The sequence below is a fragment of the Prunus persica genome, chromosome G2 (assembly GCF_000346465.2).
Source record: "Prunus persica cultivar Lovell chromosome G2, Prunus_persica_NCBIv2, whole genome shotgun sequence".
In the NCBI taxonomy this organism is placed as follows: domain Eukaryota; kingdom Viridiplantae; phylum Streptophyta; class Magnoliopsida; order Rosales; family Rosaceae; genus Prunus; species Prunus persica.
This window is the reverse complement of record NC_034010.1, coordinates 5579973-5597282: the sequence shown is the minus strand read 5'-3', so window position 1 is coordinate 5597282 and position 17310 is coordinate 5579973. Positions and strand designations below refer to the sequence as shown.

Below are 17310 nucleotides of genomic sequence, written 5' to 3'. Positions count from 1 at the left end.
CATAAGTTCTCAACCTTAGTGACCATTTTTAACAGGAAATGGGAAAGTTCTAATGTTTAAACAACCTCAAACACACCTGGGGTCGACATCACAATCTCCAGCTACATATGAAGAAATATAAAATATTTGAAACCCATCACTGGTGATCCAAAATGAAAGTATACTACTCACTGTAGATGTCATTAACAATGCAAAAATGCAGTACAAGGGTTGCGCTTCCTTGGCAGTTGGCACTCTTTTTGTAAAATGTGACACATATCGTCAGGTTACAACAGACAGAAGAAAAGGAAGAGCAATTGAAAATAAATCAGGGTTATCTCTTAGAATGAGAGACAACCATTATATATCAACCAACATACTTATGCTTACAAAACTACCCCAGCTGCTGTATGAGAAAACCCTAACACTTGTCAAAAACTGGAAAATGCAGCAGATACTTCTTCCTTCCCATATGAAGTTGTAACCCAACTTTCCAAAATGCAAGGCACCTTAGGCTTGGCAAGAAGTTGAAGTATCAACCACCAGGGATCTTGCACATGCAGCTTCAATTGCCAGCTCTGTACTACACAAAAGGGACACAGAGAGTAAGCCCAAAAACCTGGGGTAAATCATCTGCTAAATTTGCCAAAAATACAAAAAACCTTGTAGCATTGTTATAAAATTCAATCTTAATAACTCTATCACCATGTTCAGTTTTAACTTTTGACAAGTGAAGATTAGCAATATTATCTTTTTAGAGCAATAAGAAATATTATTCAAACAAAATGCAGTACAAGCAGCCAGGGTTACACAATAAATCAACAAGGCTTCCCTGCACAAGAAGCATAACAGAAACTCAAAACCAAGTAAATTACAAGCTAGAAAGGAGCTCAGCACCTCCTAAGCCTCAAACCTGCATTGGAAATAGAATAGACATGATTCATTAGGCGTGGGACAGATGCTTTGCTTTTCCAATAAGTAAATCTCAGACAGAAGAATGAAATCTTTACAGGCAAATCTTCAAAATTTTAAAAGCACCCTACGGTATTCCTGGAAAAGTTGCAAGTGGTTGTATTTCTGGAAAAGGGTATTTCACTCTTGCCTTTATTTCATTTAGGAACAACCACTGATGCAATGCAAAGCAGTCCACACTGCTTTAATTAGCAGAACTGAATGCAAACTAGCTGATGGGAATATGCAAAAGTCATCAGTAAAGCAAAGACATAATATTCTCAACTTTGCACATATTGAATGACAAATTAACTTATGAAAAGTTTTCTTGTCCATTAGCATGCTAAACACGTCCTACATAATAATGACAAAAAGAAAAGGAGATAAACTGTCGCTTTGTCTTGTTGCCCTGTCCTGAAAGAATCCCATTAAAGAACCAGTTAATCATATACAAAAACTAGGCATAGTAAACACACAGGCTAATGCTATACAAAAACTTTCACAATTGAACCTGGGCAAAGGGTTAAGCCAAAAAACAAATCATAAAAGAAGTAAGAATCCAGGAGTAATGACTATATCTGATATTCTTATATAAATCTGGAGCAAAAATGAGTTTTCATATCATACTTAATGAACAACACATTTCCCAGAGAAACCGTCTCTAAAGAAAAACTGTGAAAAAACAATACAGAAAAAATAGAAAATAAACCATTGACATATTTTTTTTACAGGAATATAACCAGAAACTATATCATTTCTATTATACTGATCCACTGATTCACTGATGCGGCGGAGAAATGGAGCCCGAATATGCAGCCAGTCGATCCACCAACACTCACAACCAGGAATATACTATGAGGCAACATAATGTGAAAGCCTAGACGCCATATTTGCAACCTGTGATTGCATTTGGACAGCCCTGACTTTTGCTGCCGTAGCGCGATCATAGAACTGCTTGCGCGACAAAGACCTCACATTCTTCAAGTACTCATCAACGGGTATTGCCCCATCTTGCAATGCCTTATCTAAGGAATACACAACATCTTCTATAGCCAAATCAGAGGCCGTACAATCCAACATTTGCTTCGAAAGCACGTCTATGCATTCAAATGCATCGTCCACATCGACGCCATTCAACCTGCCCCTAGCTTTCCCCTCATTCTCTCTCAGCCACCCCTCCAAAACGTCTGAATTCATCAACACCATCTGCAATTGCTGCTCCAAACCCTCCTTCTCGTCCCCCATCTCCTTCAAACCTTTGCTAAGCTGCTCAGACCGCTGCCTCAGCTCGGCCTGCGCATTGAACAAGCCTTCCATTTCTGCCTCCCTCGTCTTCCTCAACCCGGCCACATCGCCATGCACGATCTCCACAAGCTTACTGATCGCGTTTCGCTTGAAAACCTCGTTCGGATCCTCGGTCTGAACCCGAGAAAACGACCCGCTGCTTCCATACGGAGACGGCGGGTACGCCCTCGGGGGGATCGCGGGGCGGGCAGGAGTAACCGAGCCTGAAGATCCCGAATAGCCCGAATAGCTGGAATAACCCGAATTCGAAATCGCCGAGGAGGAATGACCCAGATTAGGGTTAGGGTTAGGGTTTGTATTGGGATTGGGCCTGCGCTGAGAGAACAGAGGCGGGTCTTGACCAAAGACAGCGCTGAGATTCTTGGCGAGCTCGACAAGATTGGAGCTCGGGTAGACCCAATTGTGGAGGTAAGGGATTGAGACCAAACCAGAGGGAGTAACGTGGGCGTGAGGGCGCTTGATGATCATGTCGCGCGTGGGGTTGACGTAGACGACGGGCGGCTGGCGGGGGTAGGACTCCATGAGCCAGATGATGACGGGGATGTTGTATGTGACGCCTTGAAACGACATGGGGACGGTGCCCTCGGCTTGGAGGAGGTTGACGGAACGACCGTCGTTGTGGGTGAAAGTCGCCGTTTTGGGGTCAAGGGAGGGGTAGGCGGTGGTGAGAGAGACAAGGTGGTTGCGGATGTGCCATTTGGTGTCTTCGGAGTAAGGGAGGGACGAGGGGCCGCGCTGCGAGAGGACTGAGCTCAGGAACTGCTGAATCAGTTGCGGGTTCGCTGGGGTTGGACCAGGAGGCGGAACCATCGCTATTCGGGTCGGGAAAATGGAGATTTCAGATTGAGAAAGAGAGACACAGAGAGGATTTTGATCGTTGATTTGAAATTGGGGGATTTGTTTGTTTGTTATGTTTGCTTCGCGGAAAAGGGATTGTGAGCGTGCCGTGTTGAGTTGAGACTGGCGTGTGCGCGTGTTGCTGACTTCCCCTTCCAGAAATGGTGCGCAAAGTCTCTGAACGCTCAAAAATATCTCTGGACACCCAAGCGATCTTTACTTGTTTTTTTCTTTTTTCTTTTTAATTTTTAAATACAAATGACATTATACTTTAATTTAATCTAAATTATCGGAGGGAATTTGAACTCGGATGTGGAGTAAAGAACACATCCACTTTAGTCAATTTGGCCAAACCTATGTCTACAAGATAACAAGGTTGTTCGACCAAACAAAAATAATAATGGTAACAAAGTTGTCACAACCCACTTGAAGCAGACTCTCAAGGTGACAGGATTTATACTAAATTCTCAAGGATCAACAGGATAAAATTATACTTGTTTCAACAAAAACATGCAGCAAGTTGATGTCTAGAGTATATACATTAGAGTCATTTAAAATAACACATTGTGAAAATGTCTACTTTGGTACAGAAAAATACTCTTTCTTATAGAACTAAAAAACGGCAAACAAAACTACACTCCTATAACTCTTTTTGTGTCCTGGAGACCATCCATTATGGAGCCTGCCTGCATGTGTTAAAGCTTGTTAATTACTAGACCTCAAAGCAAAAATTACTTCAATTTTCTTCCTTGTCAAATGATCCTCACTCCTGGCTGAAACTTCAGAGCATCTCTACAAAAAATCTTCATCCTGCCAAAGAGAAGCATTAAAACAAATATGTAAAAGAGCAAAAGACAGACATAACTACGAAATGAAAACTTCAAACAATCTCCTCGTATTTGAATTCCAAAGCAGCTAATATTAAACTCCATTTGAATATTAGGAAATTGCAACCAAGGTAACCCCAATATATTGGAACCCAGAGTTAGATTAAATGCATATAAAGATGAGAAACTGACCAAATACGGGATTGTGCAGGCTCACTTTCTTCTTACTCCATGCTGAAAGGTCAACTTTTCAGTTTCCCAACTGAGAATATCATGTAATAAACCTGTGTTTGAACTTGGCACTCAATTTAAAAAAGGTGAGGCGAATTGAGTGAAAATCCAGTGCAAGTGATGTCGGATTAATATTGATAATGTAATGCTTAATAGTTCAACAAACTACCATGACGATTTCAGTTGCTTGAAGTACACATTCAAAATAAACTTAGACTAAATTCTTCATTGATCTAAGGGTGCATAATAGGTTACATGGAAGCCAACGTATAAAATGGAGAAAAAAAATAAGAAAAAAAGTGAAAACCTGACTTTACCAGTTTGCTAGTACATGTCCAGCACTGCCAAAGCATTTTCCAAACTACATTGGTATAAGATTTTACTACACCTATTACAAATGGTTTAGCCTCAACTTTTTCATCCTGCATGACAACAGAAGCAGTTAGAGCGCTAAGAAAAACAGTGAACTCAGGAGAAATATAGATCAATTGGAAGTATATTGCTGACCCCTGCATAGATTTCAGACCTTTTAATTATCTATTTTTTATTCAATTCAGTACTTGACTAAAATCTAAAGATACATAAGGATGTAAATGAGAGTAAGGGATCAGAGTGGGGAATCAGAGAGAAGTCAAATGATGAGATAATATGGATTTTGATATACTGAAAAGAGAATATTCCGCCAATGCCACGTACCTATTGGAGGATTAAGACAAGACTGATTACTGATTTTTCTAATTAGTAAGTGTCAGCTTTCAGTACTATTTTTAAAGACAACAATCCATACTTCAAGTTAGTAGAAGATCTTTTACTCCCCATACTTTCAATTCAGTCGTATCCCTGTAGTTTATTAAGGCTTGCAATCAAGTCCAATTTGGATTTGAGACTGTTAAATTGATGGAAATCTCGATTTGGGTTCGAGACTGTTAATTAACTACAGGGATAATAAGATAGGCAAAACCGGAAGTGTGGGAATCAAAGTGTAAATGGGCCCCAAATTGTAATTTACCATCTAAGACTAATCCCCGAATTATAATTGACCATCCAAGACTAATCCACTTTGAAGTATTTCAAACTTTTTAATATGATAAAGGCAAACTTTATCAACAAAAATAGAAGAAAGTTCCTAAAGATGGATGATAAGTTCATCAAAATTAGTTCTTTAACCTCAAACAAAACACAATGTACTCAACACACAATAAGAAAGGAAGGTCATTAAAAATGTTTGGCAAAGAAGTCCAAGAAGAAGCTAAACATTTAATCTTATCCCAGAGAAACTTCAATTATTCCTTGTTGCCCTAAAGAACCACTGTATTCCATACAAACCAAACACACAATGTAATAGCCAAAACAGCACACCTCCAAGAGTAATCAGCTGTTTTTGGCTCCTAACAAACCCTTTGCCAACAACAAAAAGTAGCTCCAAGGACACACCCACTGGAATCCAAATTCCAAACACCTCCAACAAGGGAGCCTGGGTTTGCCTACTGAAATGTCAATGTAAAAGATGTGGTCTGCCAACAACAGTTGCCAGCATTTACCCAGAACAAAAGCCACATGGGTTTTATCTACTCGAGAAGTTTCAAAACTAAATTGTAGCAGTAAATTTTTAGTCAAAGATAAACAGGGAAAACAATATCATAGTAACATTAGCAATGTAATGAATAAACATCCTACATAAGTGAAAAAAACATCACTATGAAACAGAGGACAATATCTAACCGGTCTACAGCTTCATTGCCATGCAAAGCTGCGGCATTTGCAAGTTGATAGATTTTAGTGAAATTTTTTTGACCCATTGCTTCTTTATCAAATATGGCATCTGATAAAACAACCGACGATGCTCCCTGAGCAATATAATCCCCAACTGAATCTGTATCAATTAGAAGAACAAAGAATCCACATAAGTCAGATGTACATGCTCTGATGCTTAAAGCCAAAGAATCATATCTTTCTTCAAAAACATGTTGAACTAAACCTAAAAAATAGGAGTAAACTAAATATCTTCCCAGTAGTAACACAAAGTGAGGGCAGCACTGGAGCTTTAAAGGGAACAGGAGAGTCAATTACCAACCTGTTGTTATGCCTTGAGAAGCAACCATTGAGATATGGGGAAAAGGCTTCTTGATAGCTGATATATATTGTGAGCCACCTAATGCAGAAACAGGATAAACCTGATTACCAAATAAGACGGAGTAAGAACCCCTTAGTCATGCCTGGACCCGAACAAACAGGCATAAGAAATTGAATTGAACCAGCCAATAATCAGTTAACAACAATCTAATCACTTTAGGTTTAAAACTACATGCAGATGCAACTTGAAATGTATACATAATGAAATATGTTGGGTAAAAGCAACTATGCACCAGTAAAATACACCAATAACCAATGAAAGTTCATGGTTTAAAAAATAAAAACTAGGTCCAAACTGCTAACTCAATAGAGAATGACTACAAGTTATGCAGAAGATATTTATAACTTTCCTACTTTTCATTTAAGCTCCATAAAGAAAATTAGATATTTAAAACTTTCCTACTTTTAATCTAAGTATGACTCATAATTATTAAGTGTCTGATAACCAGAAACCATCATGCCATGCTCACATACCTAAATAAAGGCCTGGTAAAAACAGGATAATAAATTTAATAACGTAGCCTTATGAGTGTACATAAAGCCAGTGAAGATGACACGTCTACCTTGATGAACTTCTACAAGAAAAAGATGAATGCGTTTAAAAAAATATAAAAAAGATGAATGACAAGAATCACCTTGACAATTTTGGCACCAGCATCATATGCAGACAATATCTGCAAATAGAAAATTAATTTGAGGAAAAGGTGATCAGCCTTTTGCAACCCCAATCAGAAAACGATGATATAAAAATGCATCTAGATTTGCCATACAATGACAATAGTAGAGATCAAGGAAATAAACATTCTAATAAGTCAAACAGGTTTAAGTGAAAATCAATTAAAGCCTTGGAGATTACAAGGAGTTAGAATTTAAGTATAAGAAATGCTTTTACCTCTGTTGGGGTCATAACACCAGGTATGTATAAAACTCCACTATATTGAAAATCATCCAAAATGTCCTGATGCACATTTTTGAGTTATTAAAAGCAAGCAATATTAGATACATATCCTAATACCTTATGGAAATAAACCATAATTGATAATAAATGGAAATTGTAGAAGTTACATGTGAGGAAGATAAGAAAAGTAGAGAGATTGGAGGATAAAAGAGAAGTAAAGACGGGGGATCAGCCACATTGGAGTTGCCTCTCACCAGTTTATGTATATGAAATTGCTATGCCAAAAGGAATGGGACCTTTACAAAGAAACGTTGGGAGCCCCACATAGTCTGGGGTTTTGATTCCTCAAGATACCTAGTATCTATCTTGCTATTTGCTAGACTTTCCTGCCTCCCAATGATTGTAGGGTTTGTTTCGGGGCCCCAGACAAACTAGCAATCATAACCAAACATAACCCAATAAAAGGTAGAATGGAGAGAAGAACATGGTAGATGTGCTTTAATGCCAACTTAAAATGTGCTTTGTTGCCCTCATGCCAAGTTAGAAGTTAGATTAGATGAAGGTAAGAAACATTGAGAGATTGGAGGAGAGAAAAAGAAGAAAAGAGAGTGAGGCTACGTCTAATTAGGGTTGCTCCTCAGAATACAATATCATACTCCTATATATATTTCTACAAGGCCGAAACAGAAAAAGAGAGGCAAAACAAAAGACTGTTCCTAGTAATAACAAAATGAGAGAGAGAAACTAATAATGAAATTCATGACAAATAGATAATAAGTTTTAGTAAAGAAAAAGTGGCCAAACATTTCTCAATGCTTACCTTAACCATAGCAGGACTCATAAGAAACTTGGCTCCTGCTATCATTGCCCTTTTGGCATCCTCAACATTTAGTACAGTTCCTACCTGCAGGGCACAAAGCACATTCAGAAGAACTAATTTTTAATGGTTTCAATTTATACGGACCTGTACCTCACCCTTCTTGTAATATGGAATTAGAATGTTGAACGCCAATAAAAAACATCTTTATATAAAATTTATTTCAGGTTATATAACCACATTGGTCACCTCGAGAAATTTGAAAAGAGAAGCTATTAAGGGTTTTCTAGTAATCCAATATTTCCCATCTTGAACATTTATGCTACCAGGTATTTCATATAGCATCCAAGGAATGGACAGTGTATGGCTCTTCTTCCACATTGAACCATTTATGTTAAATAATGCAGACACAGCATATCTGCAAATATTACTTATAAGCTTTAATGCATTCTGTGTCAAACACCATGACTTAGAGCACACAAGAAAGAAGTCAAGATATCAAGGAGGAAAAAGATGATTACCCCTAGGACTCTTGTAGGATGGTCATGTACTAGCTGCTGTAGAACCTGTGCAGGAAGGGGAAAAAAGAGCATAAGCTCTCAATCTAAGTGACAATTTTTAATAGGAAACAGGATAGTTTGAAAGTTTAAACAACCTCAAACACACCTGGGGTCGACATCACAATCTCCAGCTACATATGAAGAAATGTAAAAGTATTAGAAACCCATAACTGGTGATCAAAATGAAAGTATACTACTACACTGTAGATCTCCTAAAAAATGCAAACATGCATCAAAAATTTGTTGAACAACGATTGCGCTTCCTTCGCAGTTAGTCACCTTTTTTTGGGTAAAATGTGGTACTTAGTGTCAGCTTAGCAACAGAAAAAGAATTTCGACAGGAAAAAAAGAAGAAAAAAGCAACAGAAATAGAAGAAAGGAAGAGCAATTGAAAATAAAAGCGGGATATCTCCTTAGAATGAGAGACAACCATTATATATCAACCAACATATCGATGCTTACAAAACTACCCTCACTGCTGTATAAGAAAACCCTAACACTTGCAAAAACAAGAAAATGCAGCAGATACTTCCTCCCACATATGAAGTTGTAACCCAACTTTCCAAAATGCAAGGCACCTTAGGCTTGGCAAGAATTTAAATACCCCCAGGGACACCTGATTCAAGTACTTGGGGACATGCCACGGTGGGCTAGTAATATCCTTCAGAAATTCCAAACCGATGCAAGTATGAATGTGAATTGTTGTTTAAAAGCTTTAGGTTTTTCCTTTCATATTTAACAACAGAGCTTGTAGGGAAAGAAGTTTCTACTTCCTGTACGAAATTTAAGGAAAAAAAGAGTTATGAATGGAGAGCTCACAACTGAAATACCACCATGAAGTGCAGCACACGCAGCTTCAATTGCCAGCTCTGCACTACACAAAAGGGAAACAGACAGTAAGCCCAAAAACTTGGGGCAAATCGTCTGCTAAATTTACCAAAAATACAAAAAACCTTGTAACATTGTTAAAAAATTCAATCTTAATAACTCTATCACCCTGTTTAACTTTTGACAAGTGAAGATAAGCACTATTATCCTTTTAGATCAATAAGAAATATTATTCAAACAAAATGCAGTACAAGCAGCCAGGGTCACAATACATCAACAAGCAGGTTTTCCTGCACAAGAAGCATAACAGAAACTAAAAAACAAGTCAATTTCAAGCTAAAAAGGAGCTGAGCACCCCTAAGCCTTATGAAGATTCCTATTCTCGGTACTACACGATATAAATTACAAAGAAACTCTCCTATTTGTTTCTTGGCCCTTTCAATATGAAATTCTCTGCTCAAGTATTTTGATGACATTTAGGACGAATAGAAAATACTTGACCTACAGACCTGCATCCCAAATAGAATAGACATGATCCAGCATGCACAGGACGGATGCTTCGTTTTTCTAATAAGTATATCTCAGACAGAAGAGTGAAATCTTTATAGGAAAGTGTTAAAAAGATTGAAAGCATCCTAAAATATTCCTGGAAAAAGTGTTTGTATTGCAGAAAAATTAAAATCTGATCTTTGCAAGTGGTGGTATTACCCGAAAAGGGTATTTCACTCTAGTCTTTATTTGACTTAGAATCAACCACTGATGTCCGCACTGTTTTAATTAGCAGAACTGAATGAAAATTCGCGGATGAGATGAGAATATGCAAAAGTCATCAACAAAGCAAAGACACAAGAATCAATTTGCCCCGTTAGTCATATACAAAAACTAGGCATAGTAAACACAAAGGCTAATGCTATGATCCAAGTAATGAACTTCTCTGGAACATTGAGGAGAAAGTCTCATCTAACTGTATCTTAAGCCTTAATTATGTCAATCTTTATGGCAAATCATGCTGGTTTTGGAGTTTATTTGGTAGTTTGAAACTAGTTCTGGAGAAAATGAGCAATATTATCTTGTGTCCCACGTACCCAGATAAATTAAAAGCAAAATAAGAAAACAAAAACCCATAAAAATGGAAATTTTCTTATAAAAGTATGTAAATTTCATACAAAAATACAAAATTTGTAGTCACCTATTGGCCCGAAGGCAGGCGATGACACCTGAACTCTCAATCTGCGTCAAGGTTTTCTCAGTAGAAATCCCACGAGAGAAGCAACAAACCCGAAGGCGGTTTGGCCGAGGCGGTAGCTGTGGCGGTGATATTTGAAGGCCAGGGGGAGAAGCCAAAGGCCGTACGATGCTCAGACTCGTACTCGCCATATCCAGTGCTCCGTTTAAGTCTCACGTTTTCCCGTGTTGTGCGAGAAAGGACATAATTTTGGGCGGGATGGTATTTAATAGCCCTATCCGCTCTATGCATGGATTTTCATTAAAAATTATCGCTTATTCTATAAATAAATAAATAAATATGTATTTTTTAAAAATTTAAAAAAAAAATCAGGATTTAATATACTCAATTTTAAAAAATTCTAACTCTAAATAAGAAAGTTGATCCTCAAAGAATGCTCCATTATACACTTGTACTTCAGAGTTGGATGGCAAAATTAAGTTGATGTACATACATATTAATTCCAGGTTTACAATAATGAATATTCACTAGTAAAAAAAATCCCTTGCGCGACGAAAAACTATTCGTCGCTCAACGTCACTTTGCGCGACGAAATTTGAAACTTCGTCACTCAAAGTCTTGCGCGACCAAATTTTGTGCGACGAAAAATAATTCGTCGCGCAAAGTCACTTCGCGCGACAAACTTTTGCGCGACGACAATACATCGTCGCTCAAAGTCTTGCGCGACCAATTTTGCGCGACGAAAAATAATTCGTCGCTCAAAGTGACTTTGCGCGACGAAAAGTAAACTTCGTCGCGCAAAGTCCTTATAAAAATAAATGAAATTAAAAAATTATTTTTTAAAATCTTTGCATGACGTAATCCAAACATTTTGTCACCTAAACCAATTTATTTTTGTTTTTTATTTTGTATGCATAACACTTAAGAAATTAAACGGTATATATATTTATTAAGTAGCTTTAAATTTATTATTTTAGATCGAATCGGATTTTTGTTAGAAAAATATATTATTATTGTTCAGATTGGGTTTTTGTTAGAAAATATATATTTTAAATTGACGATCGAATTAGTTCATTGTATTCATATAGGGTCAAGGGGTGTAGCTTTAAAAAATCATCAAAATCGGAGTTAAAATAACCGTTAAGTCGTGATTTTTCATTATAACCGTCGAAGAGTTTTGTCCCATTACTTGATCTCTGAATGTTTATTTTTTCCGATTTTTAGCGTATATGATCTCGAAGTATAAACAAACAAGTTTGACGGTTGGATGGTTGAAACTAGTTTTTTTGTATGCATATGCCATCAAAACAATATATTCACTAACAATTAAGAGTTTATTTATACTTTCGTTAAATATAACATAAGATTTTGTGGTATCCACTAGTGTAAATATTTTAAATTGAAGATCAAATTCAGTCATTGTATTCATATAGGGTCAAGGAGTGTAGCTGTAAAAAATCATCAAAATCGGAGTTAAAATAACCGTTAAATCATGATTTTTCATTTATAACCGTCGAAAAGTTTTGTCCCGTTACTTGATCTATGAATGCTTATTTTTTCCGATTTTTGGCATACGTGATCTCGAAGTATAAACAAACAAGTTTGACGGTTGGATCGTCAAAACTAGTTTCGTAGAATGTGTATGCCATCAAAACAATATATATTCACTAACAATTAAGAGTTTATTTATATTTTCGTTAAATATAACATAAGATTTTGTGGTATCCACTAGTGTAAATATTTTAAATTGAAGATCAAATTCAGTCATTGTATTCATATAGGGTCAAGGAGTGTAGCTGTAAAAAATCATCAAAATCGGAGTTAAAATAACTGTTAAATCATGATTTTTTATTTATAACCGTTGAAAAGTTTTGTCCCTTTACTTGATCTCTGAATGTTTATTTTTTCCGATTTTTGGCGTATATGATCTCGAAGTATAAACAAACAAGTTTAACGGTTGGATCGTTGAAACTAGTTTCGTAGAATATGTATGCCATCAAAACAATATATTCACTAACAATTAAGAGTTTATTTATACTTTCGTTAAATATAACATAAGATTTTGTGGTATCCACTAGTGTAAATATTTTAAATTGAAGATCAAATTCAGTCATTGTATTCATATAGGGTCAAGGAGTGTAGCTGTAAAAAATCATCAAAGTCAGAGTTAAAATAACCGTTAAATCATGATTTTTTATTTATAACCGTCGAAAAGTTTTGTCCATTACTTGATCTCTGAATGTTTATTTTTTCCAATTTTTGGCGTATATGATCTCGAAGTATAAAAAAACAAGTTTGACGGTTGGATCGTTGAAACTAGTTTCGTAGAATGCATATGCCATCAAAACAATATATTCACTAACAATTAAGAGTTTATTTATACTTTCGTTAAATATAACATAAGATTTGTGGTATCCACTAGTTCAAATGTTTTAAATTGAAGATCAAATTCAGTCATTGTATTCATATAGGGTCAAGGAGTGTACCTGTAAAAAAATCATCAAAATCGGAATCAAAATAACCGTTAAATCGTGATTTTTCATTTATAACTATCAAAAAATTTTGTCCCGTTACTAGATCTCTGAATATTTGTTTTTTGCGATTTTTGGGGTATACGATCTTGAAGTATATACAAACAAGTCTTACGGTTGGATTGTTGAATGGTGTGTGTATATATATATTTATTAAGTAGTTTTAAATTTATTTATTTTGTACGTATAACACTTAAGAAATTGAATAGTATATACATTTATTAAGTAGCTTTCACCTTAATTATATTTTAAATCATAAAATAATTTTTTTTTATTTTTTCTTATTCAAAATAATTATTTTTATAAATATTGTGCTACGAACCAATTTTTCGTCTCTCAAAAGTTTGCGCGACCAACAGTTCGTCGTGCAAAACTCAAAAAATTTGTGCGAGTAACAAAAATGGGACACGGGTTTTTAAAATTTAAAAAAAAAACTTTAGACTTTGCGCGACTAACTCCTCCACTATTTTCTCAATGTCTTTCTCTACTCTTACCTCTCCTCTCTCTTTCCCTCTCCCCAAATTCCACCTTTTCTCTCACACTCACTCCTCTCACTTAATCTCTCATATCTCTCTTCACTATCTCTCACTCTCACTCACTCTCTCATCTATCTTTTCACTATCTCTCACTCTCTCATCTCTCTATCACTATCTTATCTAATTCTCTCACACTCACTTCTCCCTCTCATTCTCACTCACTCTCAATCTTGCCAAAAGGTATATTCTCTCCAAATTTTAAATTTTTTTCATTAATATGTGTTTTTGGAGTTAGTTTTGAGTTTGTGTGGGGTTTGGGGTTGAGTAAAGGGGAGAGATTGGAGTTTGGGTTGGATTTGTGGTATAACAATTTTAGGGGAGATTATGCATTCTTTTTTTTGTTGTTGTTGTTGTTATTGACCATATTTGTTTTTCTTGTAGGTAATCATCAAGACTTTGATGGCTAAAGTTGAGGATTAGGAAGCTATCAAAACATATCATCCTCCACTACCACCACAATACTCTTGTATTAGGATTTTATTATTGTACTTTGTTAATTTATGTGTATATTTTGAATATTATATATATATTTATTGGATAATTTGATCACTATTTTTCATATGTAATTTTATTTTGAATATGTCAATTTAAATTAAAGTAATTAAGAAAAATTTTACAATTAAATTAAATTTAAAAAGTAAAAATTCGAAAAAATTAATATCAACTTAAATTAAAGTGATTTTAAAAAAATCATACAATTAAATTAAATTTAAAAAGTAAAAATTTGAATAAACTAATATAAATAAATTAATATTAAAGAAATAATAAAACAAAAAGTCAAAAACCTTGCGCGACAAAATATTTTGTAGAGCAAACTATTAAATTAGTTTATTTTAATTAAAAAAATTTAAAACACAAAAAATATTTAGTCGCGCAAATATTTGCGCGACGTTAGTATTCATCGCGCAAAACTCTAAAAATGTAGGCGGGAATTTTTTATTTTTTATAAATTTTTTTGAGACTTTGCGCGACAAATATTTTTCGTCGCGCAAACCTTTGCTCGACCAATGTGTTTCGTCGCGCAAAGTTTTGTGCGACCAATATTTTTTCGTCGCGCAAAGTTACTTTGCACGACCAATATTTTTTCGTCGCGCAAAGTCACTTTGCGCGACCAATGAAAAAACTTGGTCCTGCAAAGTCTTTCTTCACGATCTTTGAGCGACGGATTCTGCGCGACGAAGTTTCTGTCGCGTTAAAATTTGTGCGACTACAATGTATTTTGCGCGACGAAATTCTCTTCGTCGCGCAAAGTGTAAAATGTAGTAGTGATTTTAATTCAGTTTAGGAAATAATATCTGTTTTTGATATTACATTACTCAAGTAAAAACTAGTTTTCACTGTGTATGCATTAATCTCTGTGTTGTAAAAATCATATCTGCAAGTGTTTGATATTTGGTTGATATTTGCAAACCAATTCAAAGTCCTTGTAATATCTACCGTAATATTCTTTGTAATAAATGGCAGGATTTGTGCTTTCCATTTGGTGCTAAGCCAAACTAGGAAGAAGGGAAAAAGAGTGGACTTTAAAAACTCTTCAACATGTTAGTTTTAATGAAAAGGATAAATTAATAATTAAATTCAAATTCTATGTCTTAATTATGCTAATGAAAAATCATCTTGTCAAGGCTTAATCATATATATTTGGTTTTTTATTTTTAGTTTTTTGATTAATAGGAAGGAGAGGAATCGAAATTAAGATCTCTTTCAATATGGGGATTACAGTGCATATTACAATAACAAAATGAGATTTTCTTTCCAAACATGAACGATAAGGCATTAATTCAAACTCTTGAAAAAATAAGGAGTTGATGTCCCCAAATCTTTTCATCAAACTCAAAATTTCTATGCTCGGGATGGCTGAAGAACCTAGAGTAGAATGTCTAAGCCCTACTTCTAAGATTGATTATTATGCTTGAATGATATTTAGTACTTCTATTTGAATATTCTGGCTCAATAAGAATTAGTAGTATAATTTATCTGTATTATTATTTATAAATTTTTTTATTAAAATAAATTAATATTCGAAAGGTTTACGTCTATCATAGCGGACTAAAAACGCCTCGCCTTTTAAAACATTGATTATAATAAAAATGTGTAGTTCAATAAGTATGATATGAAAACTCATTTTTGCACCAGATTTATATATAGAATATCAGATATAGTCATTATTACTCCTGGATTCTTACTTCTTTTATGATTTGTTTTTTGGTTTAACCCCTTGCCCGGGTTCTATTGTGAAAGTTTTTGTATAGCATTAGCCTTTGTGTTTCACTATGCCTATTTGTACACGATTAACTCGTTCTCTGATGGGATTCTTTCAGGATAGGACAACAAAACAAAGGGACAGTTTTATCTCCTTTTCTTTTTGTCATTGTTATGTAGGACGTGTTTAACATGCTAATGGACAAGAAAACTTTTCATAAGTTAATTTGTCATTCGCTTTACTGATGACTTTTCCATATTCCCATCATCGAATTTACATTCAGTTCTGCTAATTAAAACAGTGTGGACTGCTTTGCATTGCATCATATGCCTGCATCTTCCTGAATTGATGAATTAATTTGAAAAACAAAAAAAAACATTAAAACCCAATCAAATACATGTACAAACACATTGACTATTTTTATTCAACATTTTCATAACAATACAAAGGATCTGTGGATGAAAAACAACAATAAATCTAAAGCTTAAGAGACAGATCTAGGCCAGCAGCATCAGTATCGGATGTTGGAGGCTCTCGGGGGAGATCACCAAGGATTGGCCTGTTGATTTCAGAATTCGAACTCGAACCACCAAAGTTGCCAACAACACCGATTTCCTTATCAAACCTTGAAGCGCTACTAGTTCCTGGAAGCCCTGATATTCCATTGGGAGCATTAGCATGAAGGCCGTCTAGGTTGAGCCTATCAATAGTGGATTGGAAGTTCAAGAGGCTACCTGCCCTAGATGACCATGCCTCAGAGCTAGGGCCGAACCGCCCGAAGCCGAGGGTTGAGGACCATGGATAAGAAGGCTTGTGAATCATGGAATCCATCCTAACCCCAAGAGATCTATTGAAAGATCCATAGAGAGAGGGTGATGAGAGACTGGAATATGGGTTGTAATAAGGAAATGGTGAATGTCCCAAGACACCTCCCATATTTTCAAGTCCTCCTTGCCGCCTTTTGGCCAAGGCGCGCTCTTGTTTGTGAGCGTTTTGATGCCCTCCCAATGCTTGAGAAGTAGAGAACTCCCTCTTGCAAAAGTTGCATGTGAAAACCCTAGGTTGGGATCTTTTGTCATCACTGCCACGTGGGTTCTCGTCTGTGGTCTCGTTGGGTTGAGAGTACTCTGAGACCGGGTTTGATGAGCCCGGATTGGAAGAACCCAGGTTCGAAGGGTTGAACAGGCTGAGTTCAAGCCTCGACGACGACGACCCTAACCCATGAGCAGATTCGTTGTTGCAAAGCTTCAGATCAAGTCGGAGCCGAGAACTTGGTGATGGCGACGACGATGAGCTGATGACTGGTGGTGGCGGTGGTTGTTGAGTATCATCGTCATCAGAATCATCGATGACAATTTTCTCTTTCATTTTTCGGTCAAGATTTTCTAGGCCATCTTTTTTTGTTGGTGGCAGATCATCCGAGGTGGCTGAGATGTTAGAAGCCTCAGAAGTAGGGCTTAGATGTTCTACTCTGGGTTCTTCAGCCAT

The 17310-nt window shown here is 36.0% G+C and overlaps 3 protein-coding genes across 5 annotated transcripts; all 3 read right to left on the bottom strand.

The window, feature by feature from the left end:
* LOC18787617 (protein ELC-like) lies at positions 1489 to 3439 on the bottom strand. The gene has a single exon (XM_007218006.2). The coding sequence runs from the start codon at positions 3043 to 3045 to the stop codon at positions 1783 to 1785; it is 1263 nt and encodes a 420-aa protein (XP_007218068.1). The 5' UTR covers positions 3046 to 3439; the 3' UTR covers positions 1489 to 1782.
* Positions 3533 to 10994, bottom strand: LOC18786329 (KHG/KDPG aldolase). Of its 3 annotated transcripts, none has more exons than XM_020556837.1 (12): positions 10556 to 10994; positions 9358 to 9412; positions 8634 to 8669; positions 8500 to 8544; positions 7982 to 8065; positions 7156 to 7221; positions 6899 to 6937; positions 6205 to 6304; positions 5853 to 6003; positions 4448 to 4552; positions 4092 to 4161; positions 3533 to 3882 (listed from the first exon to the last, which is right to left on the bottom strand). In XM_020556837.1, exons 1-10 carry the CDS (start codon positions 10741 to 10743, stop codon positions 4522 to 4524), a joined length of 795 nt encoding a protein of 264 aa, XP_020412426.1. In that variant the 5' UTR covers positions 10744 to 10994; the 3' UTR covers positions 3533 to 3882; positions 4092 to 4161; positions 4448 to 4521. The 3 variants fall into 3 exon arrangements, with proteins under 3 accessions (XP_020412426.1, XP_020412425.1, XP_020412424.1); XM_020556836.1 differs by having other exon boundaries at positions 4092 to 4183; positions 10556 to 10993; XM_020556835.1 differs by having other exon boundaries at positions 4092 to 4552; positions 10556 to 10993.
* Positions 16300 to 17310, bottom strand: LOC18787359 (zinc finger protein 6). The gene has a single exon (XM_007219718.1). It carries the CDS (start codon positions 17308 to 17310, stop codon positions 16300 to 16302), a length of 1011 nt encoding a protein of 336 aa, XP_007219780.1.

What these genes read in the sequence shown, in the direction of transcription:
- LOC18787617 (XM_007218006.2), bottom strand. Translation starts at nt 3,045, where the DNA reads ATGGTTCCGCCTCCTGGTCCAACCCCAGCGAACCCGCAACTGATTCAG.
- LOC18786329 (XM_020556837.1), bottom strand. Translation starts at nt 10,743, where the DNA reads ATGGCGAGTACGAGTCTGAGCATCGTACGGCCTTTGGCTTCTCCCCCT. An exon ending in TGAGTCCTGCTATGGTTAAG is followed by an intron (nt 7,222 to 7,981) that starts GTAAGCATTGAG and finishes AATGTGCATCAG; the next exon opens with GACATTTTGGATGATTTTCA. An exon ending in CTGGTGCCAAAATTGTCAAG is followed by an intron (nt 6,305 to 6,898) that starts GTGATTCTTGTC and finishes TTTGGTAATCAG; the next exon opens with GTTTATCCTGTTTCTGCATT.
- LOC18787359 (XM_007219718.1), bottom strand. Translation starts at nt 17,310, where the DNA reads ATGGCTGAAGAACCCAGAGTAGAACATCTAAGCCCTACTTCTGAGGCT.